Source organism: Salvelinus fontinalis, chromosome 23 (genome assembly GCF_029448725.1).
Source record: "Salvelinus fontinalis isolate EN_2023a chromosome 23, ASM2944872v1, whole genome shotgun sequence".
Lineage (NCBI taxonomy): Eukaryota > Metazoa > Chordata > Actinopteri > Salmoniformes > Salmonidae > Salvelinus > Salvelinus fontinalis.
Genome location: NC_074687.1, coordinates 23,829,130 through 23,851,980, shown reverse-complemented (window position 1 = coordinate 23,851,980; position 22,851 = coordinate 23,829,130). Strand labels below are relative to the sequence as shown.

The 22,851-nt window shown below is 40.9% G+C and overlaps 1 protein-coding gene across 1 annotated transcript in view; it reads left to right on the top strand.

Annotated features, from left to right (window-relative positions):
* Window positions 1-4,431: 4,431 nt before the first annotated feature.
* Window positions 4,432-22,851, top strand: part of LOC129821055 (titin-like) — a 180,511-nt gene continuing 162,091 nt past the window's right edge. The window contains exons 1-22 of the mRNA XM_055878299.1: window positions 4,432-4,636; window positions 7,681-7,784; window positions 8,209-8,412; window positions 12,554-12,841; window positions 13,230-13,327; window positions 14,998-15,218; window positions 15,497-15,770; window positions 16,144-16,338; window positions 17,651-17,920; window positions 18,035-18,151; window positions 18,657-18,930; window positions 19,293-19,339; window positions 19,465-19,723; window positions 19,854-19,935; window positions 20,181-20,411; window positions 20,516-20,658; window positions 20,943-21,121; window positions 21,358-21,585; window positions 21,675-21,919; window positions 22,038-22,270; window positions 22,358-22,522; window positions 22,648-22,816. Coding sequence (XP_055734274.1) covers window positions 7,694-7,784; window positions 8,209-8,412; window positions 12,554-12,841; window positions 13,230-13,327; window positions 14,998-15,218; window positions 15,497-15,770; window positions 16,144-16,338; window positions 17,651-17,920; window positions 18,035-18,151; window positions 18,657-18,930; window positions 19,293-19,339; window positions 19,465-19,723; window positions 19,854-19,935; window positions 20,181-20,411; window positions 20,516-20,658; window positions 20,943-21,121; window positions 21,358-21,585; window positions 21,675-21,919; window positions 22,038-22,270; window positions 22,358-22,522; window positions 22,648-22,816 — 4,013 coding nt within the window. The 5' untranslated portion in view covers window positions 4,432-4,636; window positions 7,681-7,693. The remainder of the gene's footprint in view (window positions 4,637-7,680; window positions 7,785-8,208; window positions 8,413-12,553; window positions 12,842-13,229; window positions 13,328-14,997; window positions 15,219-15,496; window positions 15,771-16,143; window positions 16,339-17,650; window positions 17,921-18,034; window positions 18,152-18,656; window positions 18,931-19,292; window positions 19,340-19,464; window positions 19,724-19,853; window positions 19,936-20,180; window positions 20,412-20,515; window positions 20,659-20,942; window positions 21,122-21,357; window positions 21,586-21,674; window positions 21,920-22,037; window positions 22,271-22,357; window positions 22,523-22,647; window positions 22,817-22,851) is intronic.

The window sequence follows — 22,851 nt, the reverse complement described above, 5'->3', positions numbered from 1 at the left end:
TGGTGTACTGTATGTTGTGGGGTAACAAAATCTCTCAGGTCAAGCTGTGGTTCCCTATTCTCAGGTTACACCTCTTCACTCCCATCCACCTCTCTCTCCATCTCCCCACTCCACTAACACTACTTCACTCCGGAGATGATAAGGCTGGCTCCAATCCTGTGATAGAGGGCTGAGATAATAGCTTGAGATTGGCCTACCTGAACATTTATTTGCAACAGATAGAGGAGACAATGTGGCTATTCTTGATAAAATCACTAGTATTTGACATGCAAACACCCCATTTAATTCCTGCAGTTTGTTACAAGTGAGGTGAACTTATGTCTTTCTCTACTCAGCAGACATTGATGGTAATTAGACAATTTATTCTGAGACTTTATTTTGGTAAACATGGTGAAGCCCCAAAATTGCCCTCGCTAGAAGCCTGTGTTTCAGACATAAGGAAGTGGATGGCTGAAAACGTTCTACTTTTAAACTCGGACAAAACAGAGATGCTTGTTCTAGGTCCCAAGAAACAAAGAGATCTTCTGTTAAATCTGACAATTCATCTTGATGGTTGTAAAGTCGTCTCAAATAAAACTGTGAAGGACCTCGGCGTTACTCTTGACCCTGATCTCTCTTTTGACGAACATATCAAGACTGTTTCAAGGACAGCTTTTTTCCATCTACGTAACATTGCAAAAATATGAAATTTTCTGTCCAAAAATGATGCAGAAAAATGTATCCATGCATTTGTTACTTCTAGGTTAGACTACTGCAATGCTCTACTTTCCGGCTACCCGGATAAAGCACTAAATAAACTTCAGTTAGTGCTAAACACGGCTGCTAGAATCCTGACTAGAACCAAGAAATTTGATCATATTACTCCAGTGCTAGCTTCCCTACACTGGCTTCCTGTTAAGGCAAGGGCTGATTTCAAGGTTTTACTGTTAACCTATAAAGCGTTACATGGGCTTGCTCCTACCTATCTTTCCGAGTTGGTCCTGCCGTACATACCAATACGTACGCTACGGTCACAAGACGCAGGCCTCCTAATTGTCCCTAGAATTTCTAAGCAAACAGCGGGAGGCAGGGCTTTCTCCTATAGATCTCCATTTTTATGGAACAGTCTGCCTACCCATGTGAGAGACGCAGACTCGGTCTCAACCTTTAAGTCTTTACTGAAGACTTATCTCTTCAGTAGGTCATATGATTGAGTGTAGTCTGGCCCAGGAGTGTGAAGGTGAACGGAAAGGCTCTGGAGCAACGAACCGCCCTTGCTGTCTCTGCCTGGCCGGTTCCCCTCTCTCCACTGGGATTCTCTGCCTCTAACCCTGTTACAGGGGCTGAGTCACTGGCTTACTGGTGCTCTTTCATGCCGTCCCTGGGAGGGGTGCGTCACTTGAGTGGGTTGAGTTACTGACGTGATCTTCCTGTCTGGGTTGGCGCCCCCCCTTGGTTTGTGCTGTGGTGGAGATCTTTGTTGGCTATACTCGGCCTTGTCTCAGGATTATAAGTTGGTGGTTGAAGGTATCCCTCCAATGGTGCAGGGGCTAGGCTTTGGCAAAGTGGGTGGGGTTATATCCTTCCTATTTGGCCCTGTCCGGGGGTATCTTCGGATGGGGCCACAGTGTCTCCTTACCGCTCCTGTCTCAGCCTCCAGTATTTATGCTGCAGTAGTTTGTGTCGGGGGGCTAGGGTCAGTTGGTTATACCTGGAGTACTTCTCCTGTCTTATCCAGTGTCCTGTGTGAATTTAAGTATGCTTTCTCTAATTCTCTCGTTCTCTCTTTTTTTCTCTCTCTGAGAACCTGAGCCCTAGGACCATACGTCAGGACTACCGGGCATGACGACTCCCTGCTGCCCCCAGTCCGCCTGGCATTGCTGCTATTCCAGTTTCAACGGTTCTGCCTGCGGTTACGGAACCCCTACCTGTCCCAGACCTGCTGTTTTCAACTCTTAATGATCGGCTATGAAAAGCCAACAGATTTATTCCTGATTATTATTTGATCATGCTTGTCATTTATGAACATTTTGAAAATCTTGGCTCTCTCTAATTTTCTCCTTCTCTCTTTCTTTCTCTCGGAGGACCTGAGCCCTGGGACCATACGTCGGGACTGCCGGGCGTGGTGGCTCCTTGCTGTCCCCAGTCCGCCTGGCCTTGCTGCTTTTCCGGTTTCAGCTGTTCTGCCTGCGGTTATGGAACCGCCACCTGTCCCAGACCTGTTGTTTTTCAACTCTTAATGATCGGCTATGAAAAGCCAACTGAATATTATTCATGATTATTATTTGACCATGCTTGTCACTTATGAACATTTTTGAACATCTTGGCATAGTTCTGTTATAATCTCCACCCGGCACAGCCAGAAGAGGACTGGCCACCCCTCATAGCCTGGTTCCTCTCTAGGTTTCTTCCTAGGTTTTGGCCTTTCTGGGGAGTTTTTCCTAGCCACGTGCTTCTACACCTGCATTCTAGCTGTTTGGGGTTTTAGGCTGGGTCTCTGTACAGCACTTCGAGATATTAGCTGATGTACGAAGGGCTATATAAAATAAACTTGATTGATTGATTGATTGATTGATTAAACATTTTTGTCTACTGATTGACTTACCTTCACCTTGAACAAAGCACAAGCTCATCTAATTTGAAGAATATATCCTGCTGAACCTACTTGACCTAATCAAACAATGCATACATACAGTAAATAGTGGAACCTGCTCTACCCAGCCTAACAATGCCATACATACAGTAAATAGTGTAGCCTGGTCTCCCCAGCCTAACAATGCCATACATACAGTAAATAGTGGAACCTGGTCTTCCCAGCCTAACAATGTCATACATACAGTAAATAGTGTAGCCTGGTCTCCCCAGCCTAACAATGCCATACATACAGTAAATAGTGGAACCTGGTCTCCCCAGTCTAACAATGCCATACATACAGTAAATAGTGCAAGCTGGTCTCCCCAGCCTGACAATGTCATACATACAGTAAATAGTGGAACCTGGTCTCCCCAGCCTAACAATGTCATACATACAGTAAATAGTGGAACCTGGTCTCCCCAGCCTAACAATGTCATACATACAGTAAATAGTGCACGCTGGTATTCCCAGCCTGTGGATCTACTCATCAGTTCCTGTCAAAGCCAGAACATAAGGGTATCCTGGTGGGAAGAGATCTCTACCTGGAGTGTGTCATCTCGGAAAGCCTGCTCCCCGTGTCATGTGGTTAAAAGATAGTGTGGTTGTAGCTTGTGGCGAAGGCGGGCAGGTGAACAATTAAACTTGAAAACATTATGCACAAACGTACAACATACAGTACATACATCAGACAATGAATTACATTATTGAACTTTACATGACAGTTTTAAAGAATGTTACGTGAATACCAATGAACACAATTTTCCACACAAAAAAAGGTCAGGACATACAGGCACGTTTCAAAACAGAAGTCGACATTACACATAAAAGTCATTGCTCATATTACTGTTGGACCTGATAATATTTGAGTTGTAAAACACATAAGCACACAAGTCCAGGACTACGCTTAGTCTGTGTCTGGGAAACTGTCCCTACATGTTTGGAGGGTGTATTTAGCCTACCTACAGCTAATCCAAAGAGGATTTTCCTTGAACAGATGAAAATAACTTTATTACCCTACAATGTCCGATTTAAAGCCGAAGTAACACTCACGTTCTGCTAAAGAGGAGTGTATTTGTTTGAAAGACTGGCATGAAATACTTTTGTATTAATACTGTTCTAATGCATTGTCCAATACATATCTGAATGTGTTATTGGAGTGCTGTCTATTTCAGTCTTTATGTTTTGAAGAATAATCTGTGAGTGAACGTGTTTTTTGTGTCAGAGAATATACGACAATGAGAAATCATTAGATACAGACTGAGAAATATTTTATAGGTACAGACTATGATGCAGACTTTGTATATGAAGACAGGAAAACTTACACGTACTAACATAGCTGCCACAAGTATTTAGCAGCCATATGTAAACACTTCCCCTGTCCCTCTGATGGCATAATTTGTTCCAGTCAAGCTACTGATGTGTTGGGGGTAGCCCAGGACTTGAGTGACAGGCACAGCCTCACTTTCCATTTGGTCAATAAATTAATTTCAGTAAGTACTTTTACATTTTAGAACAGAAATTGACATAGTGGTAGCATTTGGGGATATGTAAGATTGTTCTTATTCAAAAGCAAAGTAATTCAAAGCAAAATTTTGTGTTAAAAGTAAGTCCGAACGCAAACAGTGACAACAGTGACTGGACAATGTAAAGTAAAGTGAGTGACAGGTTTGGGCTTGCATAAAATGGCTTCCAATCTCCCATCATCCCCTTTGGGTGGCAGACCAATGAGGAGAGCAGATGCACTGATGATGGTGATTTGCCCAGGGGTATAAAAAGTAACACAACCATATTGTCACTTCTGAGCAGTTGGAGCATTCCCAGCCTTGCCTCGGGTGTAGGGATTGCATAGGAAAAAGAGCAAAACTACACAGCTACACTGTGTGGTTTTGTTTTTTTGGGTTTCTTTGAGGCTAAACTGTTCTCACATTGGATTTTCTGACATTTCTGGATAAGGAGATTGTTTCTGAAGAAATACAACTTCTGGGCTTCGCCCCATCAAATCTAGGCACTCTTGTGGATACAAGTAAGTAACTTTAGTTAATTAAACTTTGACCTGTTCCAATGTCAATTAATATTGTGTTATTATCTGTATATAACAATTACCAAAGAATAACAGGTAACAACTGGTGATTTCCACCTAATTGGGGACAAGTGTCTCAAAATATATTATGGGAATCATTTCACATTAAGAACATTTCATTTTAAACATTTCAATAATTAAGAACTAATGCTTATCATTTTCAAGGTTATTTATATATGGTGCAATGATTAGAGAAGCTCCCAGAATAGCCCCTGATAGCATTAGAGTGGTGTCCCAGCTGGATCGCAATGTCTTTTTAAGGGAATCAGCAGCAGGGCTATCAGTTGCACCTCCAGTTATGTGCCACATGGTGACTGTCAGTCAAGCCTGGTACAGATTATTTTTAGAGTGTGACATTTGTGTTACATGTCTCATCTGATGTTAACAGTTTTGGATAGTTTTCATACAATATGAAAACTATCGATGTGATGAAGGCTATAATTGATTGATAAGGCAATGTCTTAGTTAATTGTTGAGCCAATGTATACTTTCTGAACAGTATATACTGTGGCCATTGTTTAATGATTTGTCCTGCCATTGAGATTACTAAAAAGACTATGGAGATTTCTAGAGGTCAAGTTTTTCAAAGTTGTACTTTCTGGAGTGATATATATTCAGATGCTTAAGAATAATTGTTTTCTGTTAGCTTCATATATGTTCCATTCAATATAAGGTGTGATTTTGTGTTTCACTAAGGCCTAAGGAATCTACACTGAGTGTACAAAACATTACGAACACCTGCTCTTTCTATAGCAAAAGCTATGAGCCCTTATTGATGTTACCTGTTAAATCCACTTCAATCAGTGTAGATGAAGGAGTTAAAGAATGATTTTTAAGCCTTGAGACAATTGAGACATGGATTGTGTATGTGTGTCATTCAGAGGGTCAATGGGCAAGACAAAAGATGAAAGTGCCTTTGAACAAGGTATGGTAGTAGGTGCCAGGCGCACCGGTTTGAGTGTTTCAAGAACTGCAATGCTGCTGAGTTTTTCACGCTCAACAGTTTCCCATGTGTATCAAGAATGGTCCAATGGCCCATGTGTATCAAGAATGTCCACCACCCAAAGGACATCCAACTTGACACAACTGTGGGAAGCATTGGAGGCTACATGGGCCATTGGAGTCTACATGAAGTCCACATGGACCTTTCGACACCTTGTAGAGTCCATGCCCCTTAGAATTGGGTCTGTTTTGAGGGCAAAAGAGCTGCAACTCAATATTAGGAAGGTGTTCCTAATGTAATTTACAGTCAGTGTATATTAAATGTGCGTATGTATCTAAGGATTTAAGGTAATGTGATACAATAGTGCTTAATGGCTCATATGTTTGGTTGAATAATGTATGTCAGTATTATTCTGGATTCTAGGCCTGTACTGGATTGAAAGTACAGGCCTACTGAGTTTAAGCTGTTCTATCTATAGGCCTAAACAAGTTCTACAAATGTAAAGCTTTAACCTTGCAGTTTTGAGCAATGGAAATTGTTGGATAACACACATCACCTTTATAAATTTATGACTGGTTTATTAATACTTGATTACAAAACCTCATGTTGATAGCTTATCCAGCTATTATTTAAAGATGAATGAATGGATTGTGTTGTATCTGTAACTGTAATGGCAACGGCAGACATTTTAGGACTTTAACGTCGGCCCAGTCAAGGGATATGTTTTGTTTAGCAGCACTAGTGTAACTGTAGGCCTAATGGCTGACATTTTTAGACTTAAACATCAAGGGACGTCAATGGATATGTCCTGTTCAGTTGGAGTTATAAAGCATCTATTACACATGTATTAGTTACCTTTGGTAACATTTACCTTACCCTAAGTACAGTGTACTTACAGTGTAACGTTGAGTAATTACAGTACTTGTTACACTGTACTTACAGGAATACTTATTATTATTTATTTTTTTAACCTTTATTTAACTAGGCAAGCTAGTTAAGAACAAATTCTTATTTACAATGACGGCTTACCCCAGTTATTACTGTCTTGTCTGTGAGCTGTCACAGGGAGCTGTGGCCCTGGTGTTTGGCTTAACACCCAGACCCCATGGAGCCTCTGATAGCTCAAGTGACAGGACACAGTAAGCCAGGTGCTGGTGTCACGCCCTGACCTTAGAGATCCTTTTATTTCTCTACTTGGTTAGGTCAGGGTGTGACTAGGGTGGGCATTCTAGTTTTTCGTTTCTAGGTTGGCCTAGTATGGTTCCCAATCAGAGGCAGCTGTCTATCGTTGTCTCTGATTGGGGATCATATTTAGGCAGCCTTTTTCCACCTATTGTGTGTGGGATCTTGTTTTTGTATTGTAGCCTTTTTGCACTACAAAGCGGCACGTTCGTTTTGGTTGCTCTTTATTGTTTTGTTGCTTGTTCACATTAATAAACATGATGAACGCCTTCCACGCTGCACCTTGGTCCAATCCTTCCAACAACGATCGTTACAGCTGGATCTGACACAAGTCATTAGACTCTCACTGGCAAAAAATAGGCTCTGGGTTCATTTGATGTATGTATTTTTTCTGCATATGTAAAATAAAAAAAAACCTCTTCATTGGTTGGGTGATGTGACACAAGTGACATAAGACTCTCAGAGGCTAAAAATATAAAAATAGAGTTCAAATGTAGAATATGCTTTGTTTGGAGATTGTGCCATAAAACTACTGTAAAAGATGTAAAAGAAAGGTAGATTTTTCTTAATTGGTTTGGTGATGTGACACAAGCAGTGTGAGTTTCCCAGACAACAATTAAGCCTGGTCCTAGAATAAAAGGCCCATTCAATGGAGAATCTCCATTGGCAACACTTTTTAGTTCAGGAATAGGCATAGTCAGTGTCTGGGAAACCTGCCCTCGGTGGCTAAAAATAAACTCAGAGTTTAAATGTGTGGGTTTGCTTCATTTAGGGATTTTACCATACAACTACTGTAAAAGATCAAATAAGATTTGTGGTGTATGAGTGGTTTGGTGATGTTCTGCTCTGTTGTGTCTCTTAGGGTGCCGTCCACAATGTCTACACAGGCGCCAACATTTACACAGCCGCTGCAAAGCGTTGTGGCACTAGAGGGTAGTGCTGCAACGTTTGAAGCACAAGTTAGTGGTAAGGAGATATTTTATGTTCCTTTTAAACTGTACCTCATAGATATAGCTGATGTGCCAAACATAGATATAAATATGTTGAATCATTGATGTAAAACACTAAACAGATAAAGCCTTTGCACAGCGACATTTTATGAAGTGATTACACAAGTATAAAGTACCCAATTATGGGTTGGTTTCCCAGACACAGATTAAGCTTAGTCCTGGAGTAAAAAGCTTTTGTAATGGAGAATCTCCATTTGAAATGCTTTTTAGTTCTGGATCTAGGCTTAATCTGTCTGGGAAGCCTGCCCTATGTGATACTGTTGGCCTTTTCTCAACTTTGCTCTGAATTGTAACTGCTTGCTATGAGTTTAAAATCATCACCAAATTCATCACCATCATCAGCTCTGCTGTGCTGACTAGAATGTTGACTTGATCTGAAGGTTCTCCAGTTCCTGAGGTGAGCTGGTTCCGTGATGGCCAGGTTCTTTCCGCTGCCGCTCTGCCCGGCACACAGATCTCGTTCAGCGATGGCCGCGCTGTTCTGATGATCCCTGCTGTGACAGCCGCACACAGTGGAAGATTTTCTGTCAGAGCCACCAATGGTGCTGGACAAGCCACTAGCACCGCTGAACTTCTTGTTACAGGTGAGAGAACCAGAGTTGATAAAACAGTGGTGTTTGCATTGTTTGAGGTTGTTCTAGCTAGCCAATGCTTTGGCTTGCAGTTTTAGACAGTGTCCTGCATCATACTAAAGTGTCACGATCGTGTTGACGTGAATGAGAGGACCAAGGCGCAACATGACTTGAATACATCTTTTTATTTCAACGACGAAGATGAAAACGTAACACTTATACAAACTAACAAAAACAACAAACGATCTTGAAACTTAAAACGCAAGTGCACACACAAACTACTTACGTTAGACATATACATAAACAATGACCCACAAACAGCTAAAGCCTATGGCAGCCTTAAATATGGCTCCCAATTAGAGACAACCGAAATCAGCTGTCTCTAATTGAGAACCCATTCCGGCCACCATAGACTTTCCTAGAAAACTACACACCCATAGACACAGCTAGATACATACACTTAACACAAAACCATAAACTACAACCAACACCCCCTCTACCATATAATACCCCAAAATACACACATACCCCATGTCACACCCTGACCTAACTAAAATAATAAATAAAACAAATAATACTAAGGCCAGGGCGTGACATAAAGAGTCATCATGGCTGCAAACATAGAGTGCAGCCAAAGATAACATAGTATTCATTAATAAAGTTCTAGAAGCAGCCTCTCCCATTGAAGTGACTGACCACAAGTACTCTAGCCCGAATGCCCCTTCATTAATAGCTACTTCTGTCTTTACTGACTTGTTCAATTAACAGCACTTCATTTCAGTGATGAGAGTGATAGCTGCAGTGGTGTTTACATTTTACACATCCAATAATAAGAACCAATATTGAATTAGGAAACTGCTGTTTGTACCTAAAATGGACTGGTTTTGGAGCTATGTTTCTAAATGGAGCTATGCTTGTTTGTGTGTGATTTTTTTCAGTTTACGGATTACATATAAAGTTGGATAAAGTTGTTATTCAGATTTACCTGCTAGCGAGCGCAATCATGATCAATGTACTGTAACTATTCCTAGTGACTAAACTACGCCCTCAAGTCAACTTCTTGAGTTGTGCAATCAAAGTGGCACCCAATTTAAATAGATTTCTCCTCATCTTGCCGTCTAGAACCAACCTGGACTCAGGGGTAGATGTAACATAGTAAATGTGAATATGAGACACTCAAATTAGTATGATATGTTACATATGGTATGTATTCATTTGTGGATGTCCATCATCCATTTTGTATATGTTCCGAAATTACAATTTGTATGGTATGTTATGAATTTGCAATATGTATGATATGTTACGAATTCCAATTTGTTCTGGCTAACGTTAACCTGTCTAGGATCAGCGTGGCGCTAGCGGCACCCCCCCCCCCCCCCCACTGAAAAACCAGTGCCGCGAAATTCAAAAAAAATATTTTTTTAAAATATTTAACTTTCACACATTAAAGTCCAATACAGCTAATGAAAGACACAGATCTTATGAATCCAGTCAACATTTCCGATTTTTAAAATGTTTTACAGGGAAGACACAATATGTAAAGATGTACATCTATTACCTAAAAACACATTAGCATAATCCACCATCTTTTATTTGTCCACCAACACCAGTAGCCATCACCAATTCGGCTAAACTAAGATATTTATAGCCCCTAACCAACAAAAAAACTCATTAGATGACAGTCTGATAACATATTTATGGTATGGGATAGGTTTTGTTAGAAAAAAGTGCATATTTCAGGTATATGGCATAGTTTACAATTGCACCCACCATCACAAATGGACTAGAATAATTACAATGAGCAACGTGTTTACCTAACTACTAATCATCAAACATTTCGTAAAAATACACAGCATACACGAATCGAAAGACACAGATCCTGTGAATACAGACAATATTTCAGATTTTCTAAGTGTCTTACAGCGAAAACACAATAAATCGTTATATTAGCTTAGCACATAGCAATTAGCAGCCCAGCATTGATTCTAGCCAAAGTGAGCGATAAAAGTCAACATCGCCAAAAGATATTAATTTTTTCACTAACCTTCTCAGAATTCTTCCGATGACACTCCTGTAACATCACATTACAACATGCATATACAGTTTGATCGAAAATGTTTATATTTAGCCACCAAAATCATGGTTAGACAATGTGAAATGTAGACAAGCTGGTAAAGAAAACGTCCTTGCGCCACTTAGACAGTGATCTACTCTTATACATAAATACTCATAAACGTGACTAAAAAATATAGGGTGGACAGGGATTGATAGACAATTTAATTCTTAATACAATTGCGTTATTACATTTTTTAATTTATCCTTACTTTTCAATACAGTTTGCGCCAAGCGAAGCTACGTCAAAAAACATGGCGTCCTAAGCCACTAAAATGTTTCGACAGAAACACGATTTATCATAATAAAAATGTCCTACCTTGAGCTGTTCTTCCATCAGTATCTTGGGCAAAGGATCCTTTCTTGGGAGAAATCGTCTTTTGGTGGAAAGCTGTCCTCTTGCCATGTGGAAATGTCAACTACGTTCGGGATGAACTGAAAAGCGTGCCCAACTTTTCACATCGTTGCAAAAATAAATGTCCCAAAATCGCACTAAACGGATATAAATTGCTATAAAACGCTTTAAATTAACTACTTTGTGATGTTTGTAACTCCTATAACGAGTGAAAAGATGACCGGAGAAATATAACAGGCTAAACTAACGCTTGGAACAGGAGAGGGTCGGTGTCTTCCACGCGCGTTACGCAGCAAGAAAAGACTTGCTAGCTAAAGGTTTTTTTCATTTGTAGGGCCTGTGAACGAGCAATCGAGCCCGTTGGAATCGTCATCACGTAAAGGCATCCAGGGGAAGACGTAAGAAGTGTCCGTATAGTCATAGCAACGACAGAGCCCTTTTAAATGACTTCAGAAAAGTGGCCAACGTTTCTCAAATCTGACTCCATGTCAGGGAAATTGCTGTAGAATGGGCTCTGTTCCACTTAGAGACAAAATTTCAACTCCTATAGAAACTATAGACTGTTTTCTATCCAATAATAATAATAATATGCATATTGTACGATCAAGGATTTTGTGGGAAGCCGTTTAAAAAATTAGCCACATTAGCATAAATAGTCTAAACAGCGCCCCCATCCCCAACAGGTTAACTAGGCTAGGGGTTAAGGTTAGGGTTAGGGTTAAGCTTAGGGATTAAGGGTTAGAGGAAGGGTTACCTAACATGCTAATTGTTGCTAAGTAGCTAAAAATGTGTAAGTATAGTTTCAAAGTTGCTAAAATTCTAAAGTTGTCCTTGATGCGATTTGGACACGCAACCTCTGGGTTGCTTGATGTCCGCGTTATACTCCCATCCGTCCTTTAGTTTTGGGTATAAACAACTTCTGTCTTTTGAAACTATACCAAATGTAACAAATTGTACTAATATGAGAGTCACAGAACTACTTTTACTATGTTACGTCTAGTCTTTCAGACCAGGCTGCCAGAACTGCCATTCTTAGGATGCTAGAAAATAAAGGAGAGCCGCACACTCTAGGAGCTCAGATGCAAAAATATTTAATTTACCAATGTTTCGACAGTGAAGACAGCTTGCCTGTCGAAACGTTGGTAAATTAAATATTTTTGCATCTGAGCTCCTAGAGTGTGCGGCTCTCCTTTATTTTCAAGTTTTCTACTCCGCTAGCCAGCACCTCGCGTAAATAGGTGTGCGTTTCTTTTTCTTCTGGATTATTTTTAGGATGCTAAACATGGATTGCGTTATAAAGAATTAGCCTATTAGGCACATAATAATTGACACAAAGCAAATGTATTTGAAAACACGTTTAAAGTAAAAATGTCTAGTGCTTCAGTTGAACACGGGCATAGGGGCAAATGTAACCATCGGACCATTTGGATTCAAATCTATATAACGATCCAAAGATCTTCTGTAAAAACGTATTCATGGTATATGAATAGATAGATGTAAGTTTAGATAGATTAAGTTTCATATTTAAAAAGGTCTCTGGGAAGACCGAATGAAAAAATACTTACGGTTTTCCCCGGTCTCCCCTAGCCAATGGATCTCGGTGCTGCTCAAGTTGAGTTCACTTCCACCGGTTTTTCTTTGATTTATTTTTTGCCATAAAACGTATTTTTCCATTTATTATTACAGTGGAGACTGCGCCGCCCAACTTTATTCAGAGACTTCAGAGTTTAACCGTGAGACAAAGAAGCCAAGTGAGACTGGATGTTCGTGTGACAGGAATCCCTACACCTGTGGTAAAGTTCTACAGAGAGGGAGCCGAGATACAGAGCTCCGCTGACTTTCAGATTGTTCAAGAAGGAGACCTTTACAGTTTGTTGATTGCCGAAGCCTTCCCAGAGGATTCTGGAACTTACTCTGTAAATGCCTCAAATAGCAGCGGACGGGCTACCTCCACTGCTGAACTGCTGGTTCAAGGTGAGAAAGTTGAATTGTGATTAGGACTGTCCTTAGAATTGTGTTTTGGGCGTTTGGAATCCCACATTGCAACAGCCTTCTCACAATTAGGCTTTCATAAAAGTGAAGTTACAAGAATTCCTGTTTCAATTATTTATTGAGCATTTCCTTAATGTTTTGTGGACAGAAATGATCATGTATCTAGCCTAGAGGCTAGACCTAGCTTTCAAGCCTTCAATGACCCAGTCTGTCAATGCATTTAAAACTGAATGGAAACTATTATAGGCCCAATGCATTCTATATTGACATGTTGCCTGAACTGAATTTGAACAACAGTTTTGAATTCACCACTTGTCATCATGTTCAATAATTTGGTGGGAAATGCACCTTTATATTTGTTTCTGTCCAGGTGAAGAAGCTGTGCCTGCCAAGAAGACTAAAACCGTAATTTCATCTTCCTCTCAGAGGTCCTCCTCTCAGAGTCGCCAGACCAGAGTTGAGACAAGGGTAAATATACATTAAATATGATCTAAAATGACTTGGGATAACCTAACCCTATAGGGCCACTAAGTAGACTCGACTACAACACCTTCTGTTTAATGAGGGGAAGGACCACAACCTTAAAGCCTGGCCTAGAATGTTCCCTGCACAGCTCAACAGATCACTAGATAAGGCAGTCTCAGAAAAAGCAAAAAGGCAATTTTATTACAGCATTTAAATAGTTTCACAAGGGTTAGAAAATGTATGACTTTGTTTAATATGCAAGATACTCAATCCTAACTAGCCGACCAGCTGACAGTCTCTGCACTGCATCCCCGGGGAGCTGGAGCCTGCTCCCAAAACGTCGTCCCCGCCCCCACCACGGGCACCTGCAGGGAAGATGGGGATGTGGAAAAGAGGAGGAAGCATGCAAATTCTGAAAAAAAAACACTACAAACCAAGAGTATTTAAACATTTGAATGCGCACAAAATCATATCTCTACAAAAACACCTAGTGAAGAATTGACTCACCGAAATGGAAGCAGTGAACGGAGAGCTGGAACGTCACCCCAGCTTTCCCTCCCAAAACACAGTGCGTGCCGGACACGTTTGCGCAGAGGAGCGAGAGCTCCGATAGACAAAATCTAACAGTACTTTGTGGATGCTTTCGTAGACAACAATCTGGGCAGCGCCGTTAATTTGAGCATAGAATATATATACAATTCAATCATACATCTAACAATGTTTCTCTATATGAATACTCTAAAGAAAAGGGTGGTTGGTAGGCGTTTTGCAAGTGCTGTACGTGCGCCTGTACTGGTTCCCTTTCGACCGTCCCTCTTATTGGACTTCCGTTACGAGACAAGTTAAGGCCTGGTCCCAGATCTGACGATTCCCTGGCATACCCTTAACTGTAGAGCTCCACACACAACACAGCAGTGCGTTACCTCTCCAACCAAAGCAGAAATGCATTATCTATCTATCTATCTATCTATCTATCTATCTATCTATCTATCTATCTATCTATCTATCTATCTATCTATCTATCTATCTATCTATCTATCTATCTATCTATCTATCTATCTATCTATCTATCTATCTATCTGTAACTGCCAAAATAATGGAATCACTGGACTAAATGAGGGATACAAAGTATATTGAAAGCAAGTGCTTCCACACAGGTGTGGTTCCTGAGTTAATTAAGAAATTAACATCCCATCAGGGTCATGTATAAAAATGCTGGGCAGGCCATTATTTTAGCTACCATGGCTATGCCCCCATAGGATGACAATGCCCCCATCCACAGGGTACGAGTGGTCACTGAATGGTTTGATAAGCATGAAAGCTTTGTAAAACATTTGCCATGACCATCTCAGTGACCAGATCTCAACCCAACTGAACACTTATGGGAGATTTTGGAGCTCCACCTGAGACAGCGTTTTCTACCACCATCAACAAAAGACCAAATGATGGAATTTCACATGGAAGAATGGAGTTGCATCCCTCCAATAGAGTTCCAGACACTTCTAGATTCTATGCCAAGGTGCATTGAAGCTGTTCTGGCTCGTCATGGACCAGCGCCCTATTAAGACTTTGGCAATTGGCAGTTGTATCTGTCTGTCTATTGAAGCTATCAGTCAGATAAATACACCTTTACTTCAATAAAACACTAACCTTTAATGTTGTTTTATTTTCAGAGTATGGAGGCTCATTTTGAATCCTCATCCATGCAAATGCATGTTGAAGGTGGTGTAGTGAGCCATCTAGCACACAAGACTCCACCACGTGTGCCCCCTAAGCCAACCTCAACCTCCAAATCCCCAACACCATCATCTCTTGCAGCCAGAGTTGCAGGGGGACGTCATCAGTCACCATCACCTGTGAGACATGTCAAGGCACCCACTCCGGCCCCTGTTAGGTAAATTTTTTTATTTCAATCTTACATTAACATGGAAGTGTAGAGAGTTCAACAACATTCCACACATATAATACAGACAGATAGTTCACCTCAATCTCCATAGGGAATTAGACCATGTCATTTTATAATACAGAAATGACCAGGTATTTAGGCTCCCTAGAAGTGACCTGGTAACAGTAATTACATGATAAACATATTAATTACTTGTCTATTTACACTACAAAACACCATTTGGTACCAGGTAATATACGAATAACGATTTGTTTTGTTTAACGCAGGTCCGTATCCCCTACTTCAAGACTGTCTGTGTCCCCAATCAGACCAGTCAAATCCCCACTGACCACACGCAAACAGGTAGCCCATGGTCCTGATGTCCTCCCACCATGGAAGCAGGGAGACTTTGTTGAAGGGTCCAGCAGCTATTCCAGCAGCATGACTTCTAGTGCCACCCATGCCCAGGCTTCCATGTCTGCCACCCAGGTTCACATGGAGCAGCGCTGGGAGGGCTCTTATGGATTGCAAACGGCTGGGTCCGCTGTATCTGGTGTCGCTGTGAGAGAGGTGAGGAAATTCTTATTTCTTAGTGGCCACTCTCTCAACTCTCTCTGTGGCAGAGCCATCTTGTGGCTGATTACTGAATGTGCATGAGATGGTAAGGGTTTTAAGATTGTGAACTTATTTGATTAGCTGATTCGCTCTCTTTTTGAGGCCTAAATGAGTTTGAATATCCTGTCCAATGAACGTTTGACTACCTGGATGTATTTTGGGATCTAACATGGCTCATTAGGATAGGTTGCCTGAATTTAGAAAGGTATGAAAGCATTTAAGATTGCATCTGTTATCAATAATATGATAATGACGTTTGAAGCTATTATCAATAAAACTTCTGATTGGATTCTAAGTTAACGCTACTAATGTATGCTAGGAGGCGCAGCATGAGGTGGACGATAAAAGCATTGCTGTAGCTACTGTGGTAGCAGCTGTGGACCAGGCTCGCAGCCGCAAGTCTGCTGGTTTTACACCAGAGCCGGTGCCGGTGCCGGTGGTGACACCCAGTACAGAGATACAGAGCACCTCTAGCACCTCTACTACTGTGTTAATGTCCACAACAAGGGAACAGGTAGTTCATTATTTAATGAAGTACAAACCCTGTCGTCCTTCCCTTCACTTCCATTATTTATTTATTTCCCTTTTTTCTGTCATCACACCCCCGCTCTAGTAGACCCTCCCCCACGCTTAACAATATTATCCCTGATAAACATAGACCATTTTCCATTTTAAATTGTTGTCATTTCAGCGCACCCACATATTCGTCCTCACAACCATCTGTGATTTTGTCACATTCCCTGTGGTTTATTATTCACATTCCCACATTCCCACGGATGTTGTTGAGCTCCCCCATAGTGTCAATATGTGTTATTTATATTCTCATTATTTATTGACCCAATATATTCATCTCCTGCCCATGGCTATGTTTATCATATAGATCATACCAGAGTCTATAGCTGTTGAACAAGCTATAGCGACACACACTGATGACACTGTGGTACAGAACAGAGAGATTGGAATCTCTACTGTTACATGTATGATGACAACCGAGGAGCAGGTAGCTTAAAGATGGCTTTTAATGTTTTGTTTACTACTCTGAGCACTTTCCCAAATCACTCACCTCACCTATACTGTATGTAAGCGCTATTTAAGTTGAAATCACTACACAGGTCCCATTTTCTATATGATATTATCACTATATTTAGGTGCCGATACGATATGGATTCTCACTATTCTAAATGTATGCGATTCGACATTTTGATTTCATTGCGATTTGATATTCCAAACATATTGCTCTCCAAATGTCTGCTGCAGAGAGACGAGAAGCATGAGAAAATAACTTTTCAGTAATCAGTAATGGAAGTAAAAGTGCTGATAAACATATTGGCTCACTATTTAAAAAGAACATGGAGAACAAGCTATATGATGAAAATGTTTTGGCACAGGTACAGCCGACTAGCGCTAGCTAATGCTACCTAGCAAAAAAAATAAAAAAAATAAATACAAATATTATATTTTACAAATCAAAAAATAATAATGTAATATGTAACTGCATTGACTTTTTTCTCCATCACTACGATTTAAGAGGAAAATGAGTTCCCAAGTCGATTGAGCAATTCTTTGGTATTTCAATTAGTCAACTGCATGTTCATTTTCACTATTGCACAACCAATTCAACTAAACTAACATGATTCCATGCATTAATGATGACATGTTATTACCAGGTAATGCACACAAACTTGTTTTGTATCCACGGGTATGATGTTTTTCCTGTTTGTCATCGTTATGTGAATCTGTTTGCTGTCATAGTGACTGCTGCCATGGATGCTATGTATGATATCTATGTGCTGTATGTATGACATTGATTGCTTGTTGTCTCAAAGGTTGAGGGTGGGAAAAAAGCGGAGGCAAAGGCTACAGTGGTTGCTGCTGTCGACCTAGCACGTGTTCGGAAGCCTTTGCATGCTGAGGGGGGTCATGCTGAAGAGGAAACCATACAATCTGATTTAAAACAGCAGATGATGATGGCTACCACTGAGCAACAAGTCACAGTGAAAACTGAGGCTGCAACTGTGCCAATGGTGCAAATACCAATAATACCACCACCATCAATTCAAACATCAGCTGATGAGCAGAGTATTCATGTCACCCAGGTTTGCTATCTTTTTAAATATAAAAAGATGCTGCATTTTCTCTGATAGGTTTCTCAGAAGTTCTGCATTGAGTTGACCTTTCCTTACTCTATCACACTTTGTTGGTTACTTTAGATACAAAGAAGTACAGAAACTACTACCGCCCACATGGAAACTGCCCTCGCACCATCCCCAATTCCACATTTCACAGTTTCAAAAGTTTCTGTTCCTAAACCTGACCATAGCTATGAGGTAAGCATAGGACATTTCAGGCAAGCAGCGGTACACACGTTTTAATGCCTCAGTTTAATTGATAAAGTAATAATCAAGTAATACATTGTTGGCCTCTCTGGTCAACTAAGCAATAGGTGTCTTAAGCCTGCCTGACATAAAACTCTTTTGATCTCTGTTAGACGGTCATCTCTCAATATACAGTTTATGTGTTTAACCACATTTTATCTTAACAGACCATCCAATCCTAACACACACAGTCTGCACTGCCGTATTATGTACTGTACACTGAATAAATATCCATTCTAAATAACTTAATTTTACCTCGCTTCTCAGGACATACCATAAAAATTCACTCTTAGAAATCAACTATTTAGCTTAGCAAGTATTTCCTAAAAACTAATGCTCACTTAATCCGTATACATCGTCATCCATTCCATTATATTTATTTCTAAACAAAGCAGACAATATCATAATAGGTTGTTCTGATTCGTGATGATAATGCTATTTTCCTTGGGTTGGTCAGGTTTCGATAGCAGGTTCTGCTATTGCCACACTGCAGAAAGAGTTATCCTCTACCTCTGCACATGCTGCTCAAAAGATCATCAAGCCAGTCAAGCCTCCATCTCCTAGTCTCCACCGTAAGGTTGTGGACGTGATGCCAGCGCCAACCCAGTCTCCGTTTAAGGATCTCTCCGAGAGATATAAGACGCATTTCGACACTCAGTTACAGACTCAGATAGGCGCTACGTTTACAGGGGAAACGGAGAGAATGTATAAGGATTTGGAAACAAAGGTTTGTAGTCCAGAGTGTTGTGCCCTGTAAAATAACATTGTGTGGAGTCTCACCTCACTGAGTGGTATTAGTACACCTTCTCTTCACCATAACGCCGAAGCCTCGCCACGTTATCTTTGTTTCAGAACCCATCTGCATCACAAAGAAAGCCCACCTTGCTATCCTCTTCCTCTTTTCTTCTTCCCTTCTTCATATATCTGTTCCCAGCCTGTGTCACAACCCGTCTTTGTCTTTTCAGGATTCACTCTTATCTTGCTTCCATTTTATCCATCTTTCACTACTCCCAAAGTCAAGTTCAGAAACTGTACTGGATGTCACTTTTTGTGATCTATATGCATTTTCCATAGATCGTTGAGACTGCAGCAGTCCCATCCCCTGCAGAAGAGCCAGTTGTGCCACCTACTCTTGTAGCTGTAAGTATTTTTCTTGTGGATGTATGTCAGGTCATATAAGTTATTGTTGTCTATTCAGGCGTCCTTTCCATCCATCTTTTTCTAAATGTCAACATGTCAGTAAAACTATTGTATTTTGTTTTCAGGGCTTGAAGAACCTGACTGTGACTGAGGGTGAGTCTGTGACTCTGGAATGCCAGATCTCTGGTCACCCTGCCCCTGGCATCATGTGGTTCAGGGAGGACTACAGAATCGAAAGCTCCATTGACTTCCAGATCACTTATGAGAGTAAATGTGCCCGTCTTGTCATCCGTGAGGCCTTCGCAGAAGACAGCGGTCGCTTCACTTGCACTGCTACTAGCAATGCTGGAACTATCAGCACATCCTGTTACCTGCTTGTCAAAGGTAAACAGGCAGTTTAGTTTTGAACATTTCTGTCTACAAAACTACATACTGTTGAGGTGTAATACTGTACTGCCAAATGGTTTATTGGTTTAGGAATGTGCTAATACTTGTATACATTTCTTCCTTCTAGTAACCGAGGAGATTGAGACCCGGGAAGAGATGACACAACAAGGCACTGTCACTGTATTTGACCTTACTACTCAAGAGAAACTGTGAGTGCTAACTATTTTATACCACATTTGGAAACTCTTGACATGTACAGTTATGAGTCGTGCTATTTATTGACAAGGGAAAACGGAATCATTCTATGATACTTATCAAACATTATGAAACCATTTGCCAGCAAGTCATGCTGAATCTTCCCTGATTAAGTTTTGCGGATGTGGATGAAAAAATTGGACATGTTTGATATTACATTTGCCCTAATTTATGTATATTTCTAATGTCCTTCAAACAGTTTTACTACTGAAGCAAAGGAGGAGACCATGTCGGAGGTGAGCACTGCCATCGCCACCGCAGGTTCACCAGTGGATACTGCAGATGCCATCGCTCCCTTCTTTGTCAAGAAGCCAACTGTACAGAAGTTGGTGGAGGGCGGACGTGTTGTCTTTGAGTGCCAGATCGGAGGCAGCCCCAAACCACACATGTTCTGGAAGAAGAGTGGAGTGCCCCTTACTACAGGATACAGGTAGCCTACTTGTGATACATTTTCAATTCATCTCTATTTTGCATTTGTAAGACTGTGTTGATCATTGATTGTAGTGTTTAAAATGTAACTTATTCACCCATTAGATATAAAGTCCACTACAATAAGGAAAGTGGAGTGTGTAAATTGGAGATCTCCATGACATTTGCTGATGATGCTGGAGAGTACTCCGTCTTTGCCAGGAACCCGCTTGGAGAAGCCTCTGCCTCAGCTGGACTGCTGGAGGAAGGTCAGTTGCTTTAATCAAAATGTTGTTCAATCTCATGGACTACAAACTATGCTCAGTTAGCGTTGCTTTTAAATCCAGTAATAGTATGCATCCTAAATGGCACCTTATTCCCTAAATACAGTAGTGCATTATTTTTGTCCAGAGCTCTATGGCCTTTGGTTGAAAGTAGTGCACTATGTAGGGAATAGGGTGCCATTTGGGACAATCATTGGCTTTATTTGGGTCTGTGAAATCAGACCATAATGTTTTAACTTTTGTTTACACATTGTATATTTTGTTTACAGGGGAATATGAAGAATACATGAAGAAACATGAAATGACATATAAGAGTGAAGTAATTACAACGGTGCAGGTGGATGTACCCCCCGTTGTTGTGAGCGAATATGACGACGACCAGATGTATAGGCAGAGGAGCATGACACAGCAAGCACACGCACAAACGCAAAGCTTTGTTTCAACACAGGTATGTGGATGAAAAGAAACACATTACTTATACAATGCAGAACTTATTTAGCTGATACCTGTTTAATTGAGGAAAGTTTTATTGACTGTGATATGTGGTTGTTTAATTCGCTCTGGATAAGAACATTTACTAAAATGTAAATGTAATTGTTGTGATGTTATGACATGTGATTTGTTCACAGCCACCTGTTATGAAACAAGACAACAGCATGCTTTATTCCAATGTGTTTGTTACAGGAACTCAAGATTTCTTCCTTTGAGGAGAGGATTATCCACGAGATTGAGATCCGCATCTTGCAAATTACCTACCAACAGATTGTGACTGAGGATCGGGAAGAGATGGTGACTTGTGCAGATCGTGAGGCTTTACAGTCAGCCTTTGCCACTCCAGTTAAAAACTACAGGATCATAGAAGGAATGGGTGTTACTTTCCACTGCAAAATGGCAGGAACTCCACTGCCCAAGGTAGTAAAGAAACCATGCATTTGTATTTTACATTGAGTTTAATATAACATGTAGTATATATTCATCAAACGTTTCTTGTCTTTCAAAAGATTGCGTGGTACAAAGATGGAAAGCGTATCCATCATGGTGGCCGTTACCAGATGGAGAGTCTTCATGATGGTAGAGCCAGCCTGCGTCTTCCTGTGGTGCTACCAGAGGATGAGGGTGTTTACACAGCATTAGCTAGCAACATGAAGGGCAACTCTGTGAGCTCAGGGAAACTGTACGTGGAGCCCACTGCCGTTGCAGGAGCTCAGCGTTACACGCCAGAACCTCAGGCAATGCAGAGAATTAGGTGAGATTTTTATTACCAAATGTAACAGGGTTATTACCAGATTTTAATTTATATTTGTTTAACATAGCCATCATAAAAACCTCCCAAGTATCACTGAATTTGGTATTTATTTGCTCAGGTCCCAGTCCCCTAGATCTCTGAGCCGCTCTCCCGGACGCTCTACTAGTCGCTCTCCTGCACGCTCTCCTGGTCGCAGGCTTGATGACACTGATGAGAGTCAGCTGGAGAGACTGTACAAGCCTGTGTTTGTCTTGAAGCCACAGTCATTCAAGTGCGCTGAAGGGCAGACTGCCAGATTTGACCTGAAAGTAGTTGGTAGACCCATGCCTGACACTTTCTGGTTCCACAATGGTAAGTGATGTGAAAACATGTTCTCTTCTCTCAACTAGTTTTATGAAAATCATACATTTATTCCTCTATTTGTGTTCTTCTTTTCAGGGCAACAAGTTGTCAATGATTACACCCACAAGATAGTGGTGAAGGAAGATGGAACTCAGTCACTGATTGTGGTTCCAGCCATGCCCCATGACTCTGGAGAATGGACGGTAGTTGCTCAGAACAGAGCTGGAAAAAGCTCTGTGTCCATGACACTTACAGTTGATGGTAAGATCTTTGTCTTCTATATCATTCCTCATTTGAAGCTCAAATGAATTGTCACTTTGTATCGATACGTCATATACCATTATTGACTGATAGCATTGTCCTTGTATATGTTTCTCCATTTACAGCCAAAGAAAATTTGATCAGACCCCAGTTTATTGAGAAGCTGAAGAATGTCAGTGTCAAGAAAGGCACTCTGGTTGAGTTGGCGGTCAAAGCCATCGGAAACCCCCTGCCTGACATTGTTTGGCTGAAGAACAGCGACATCATCTCCCCACAGAAGCACCCAAACATCAAGTATGTGTTTTGCCCCACCTTTTATCTCAATGTGC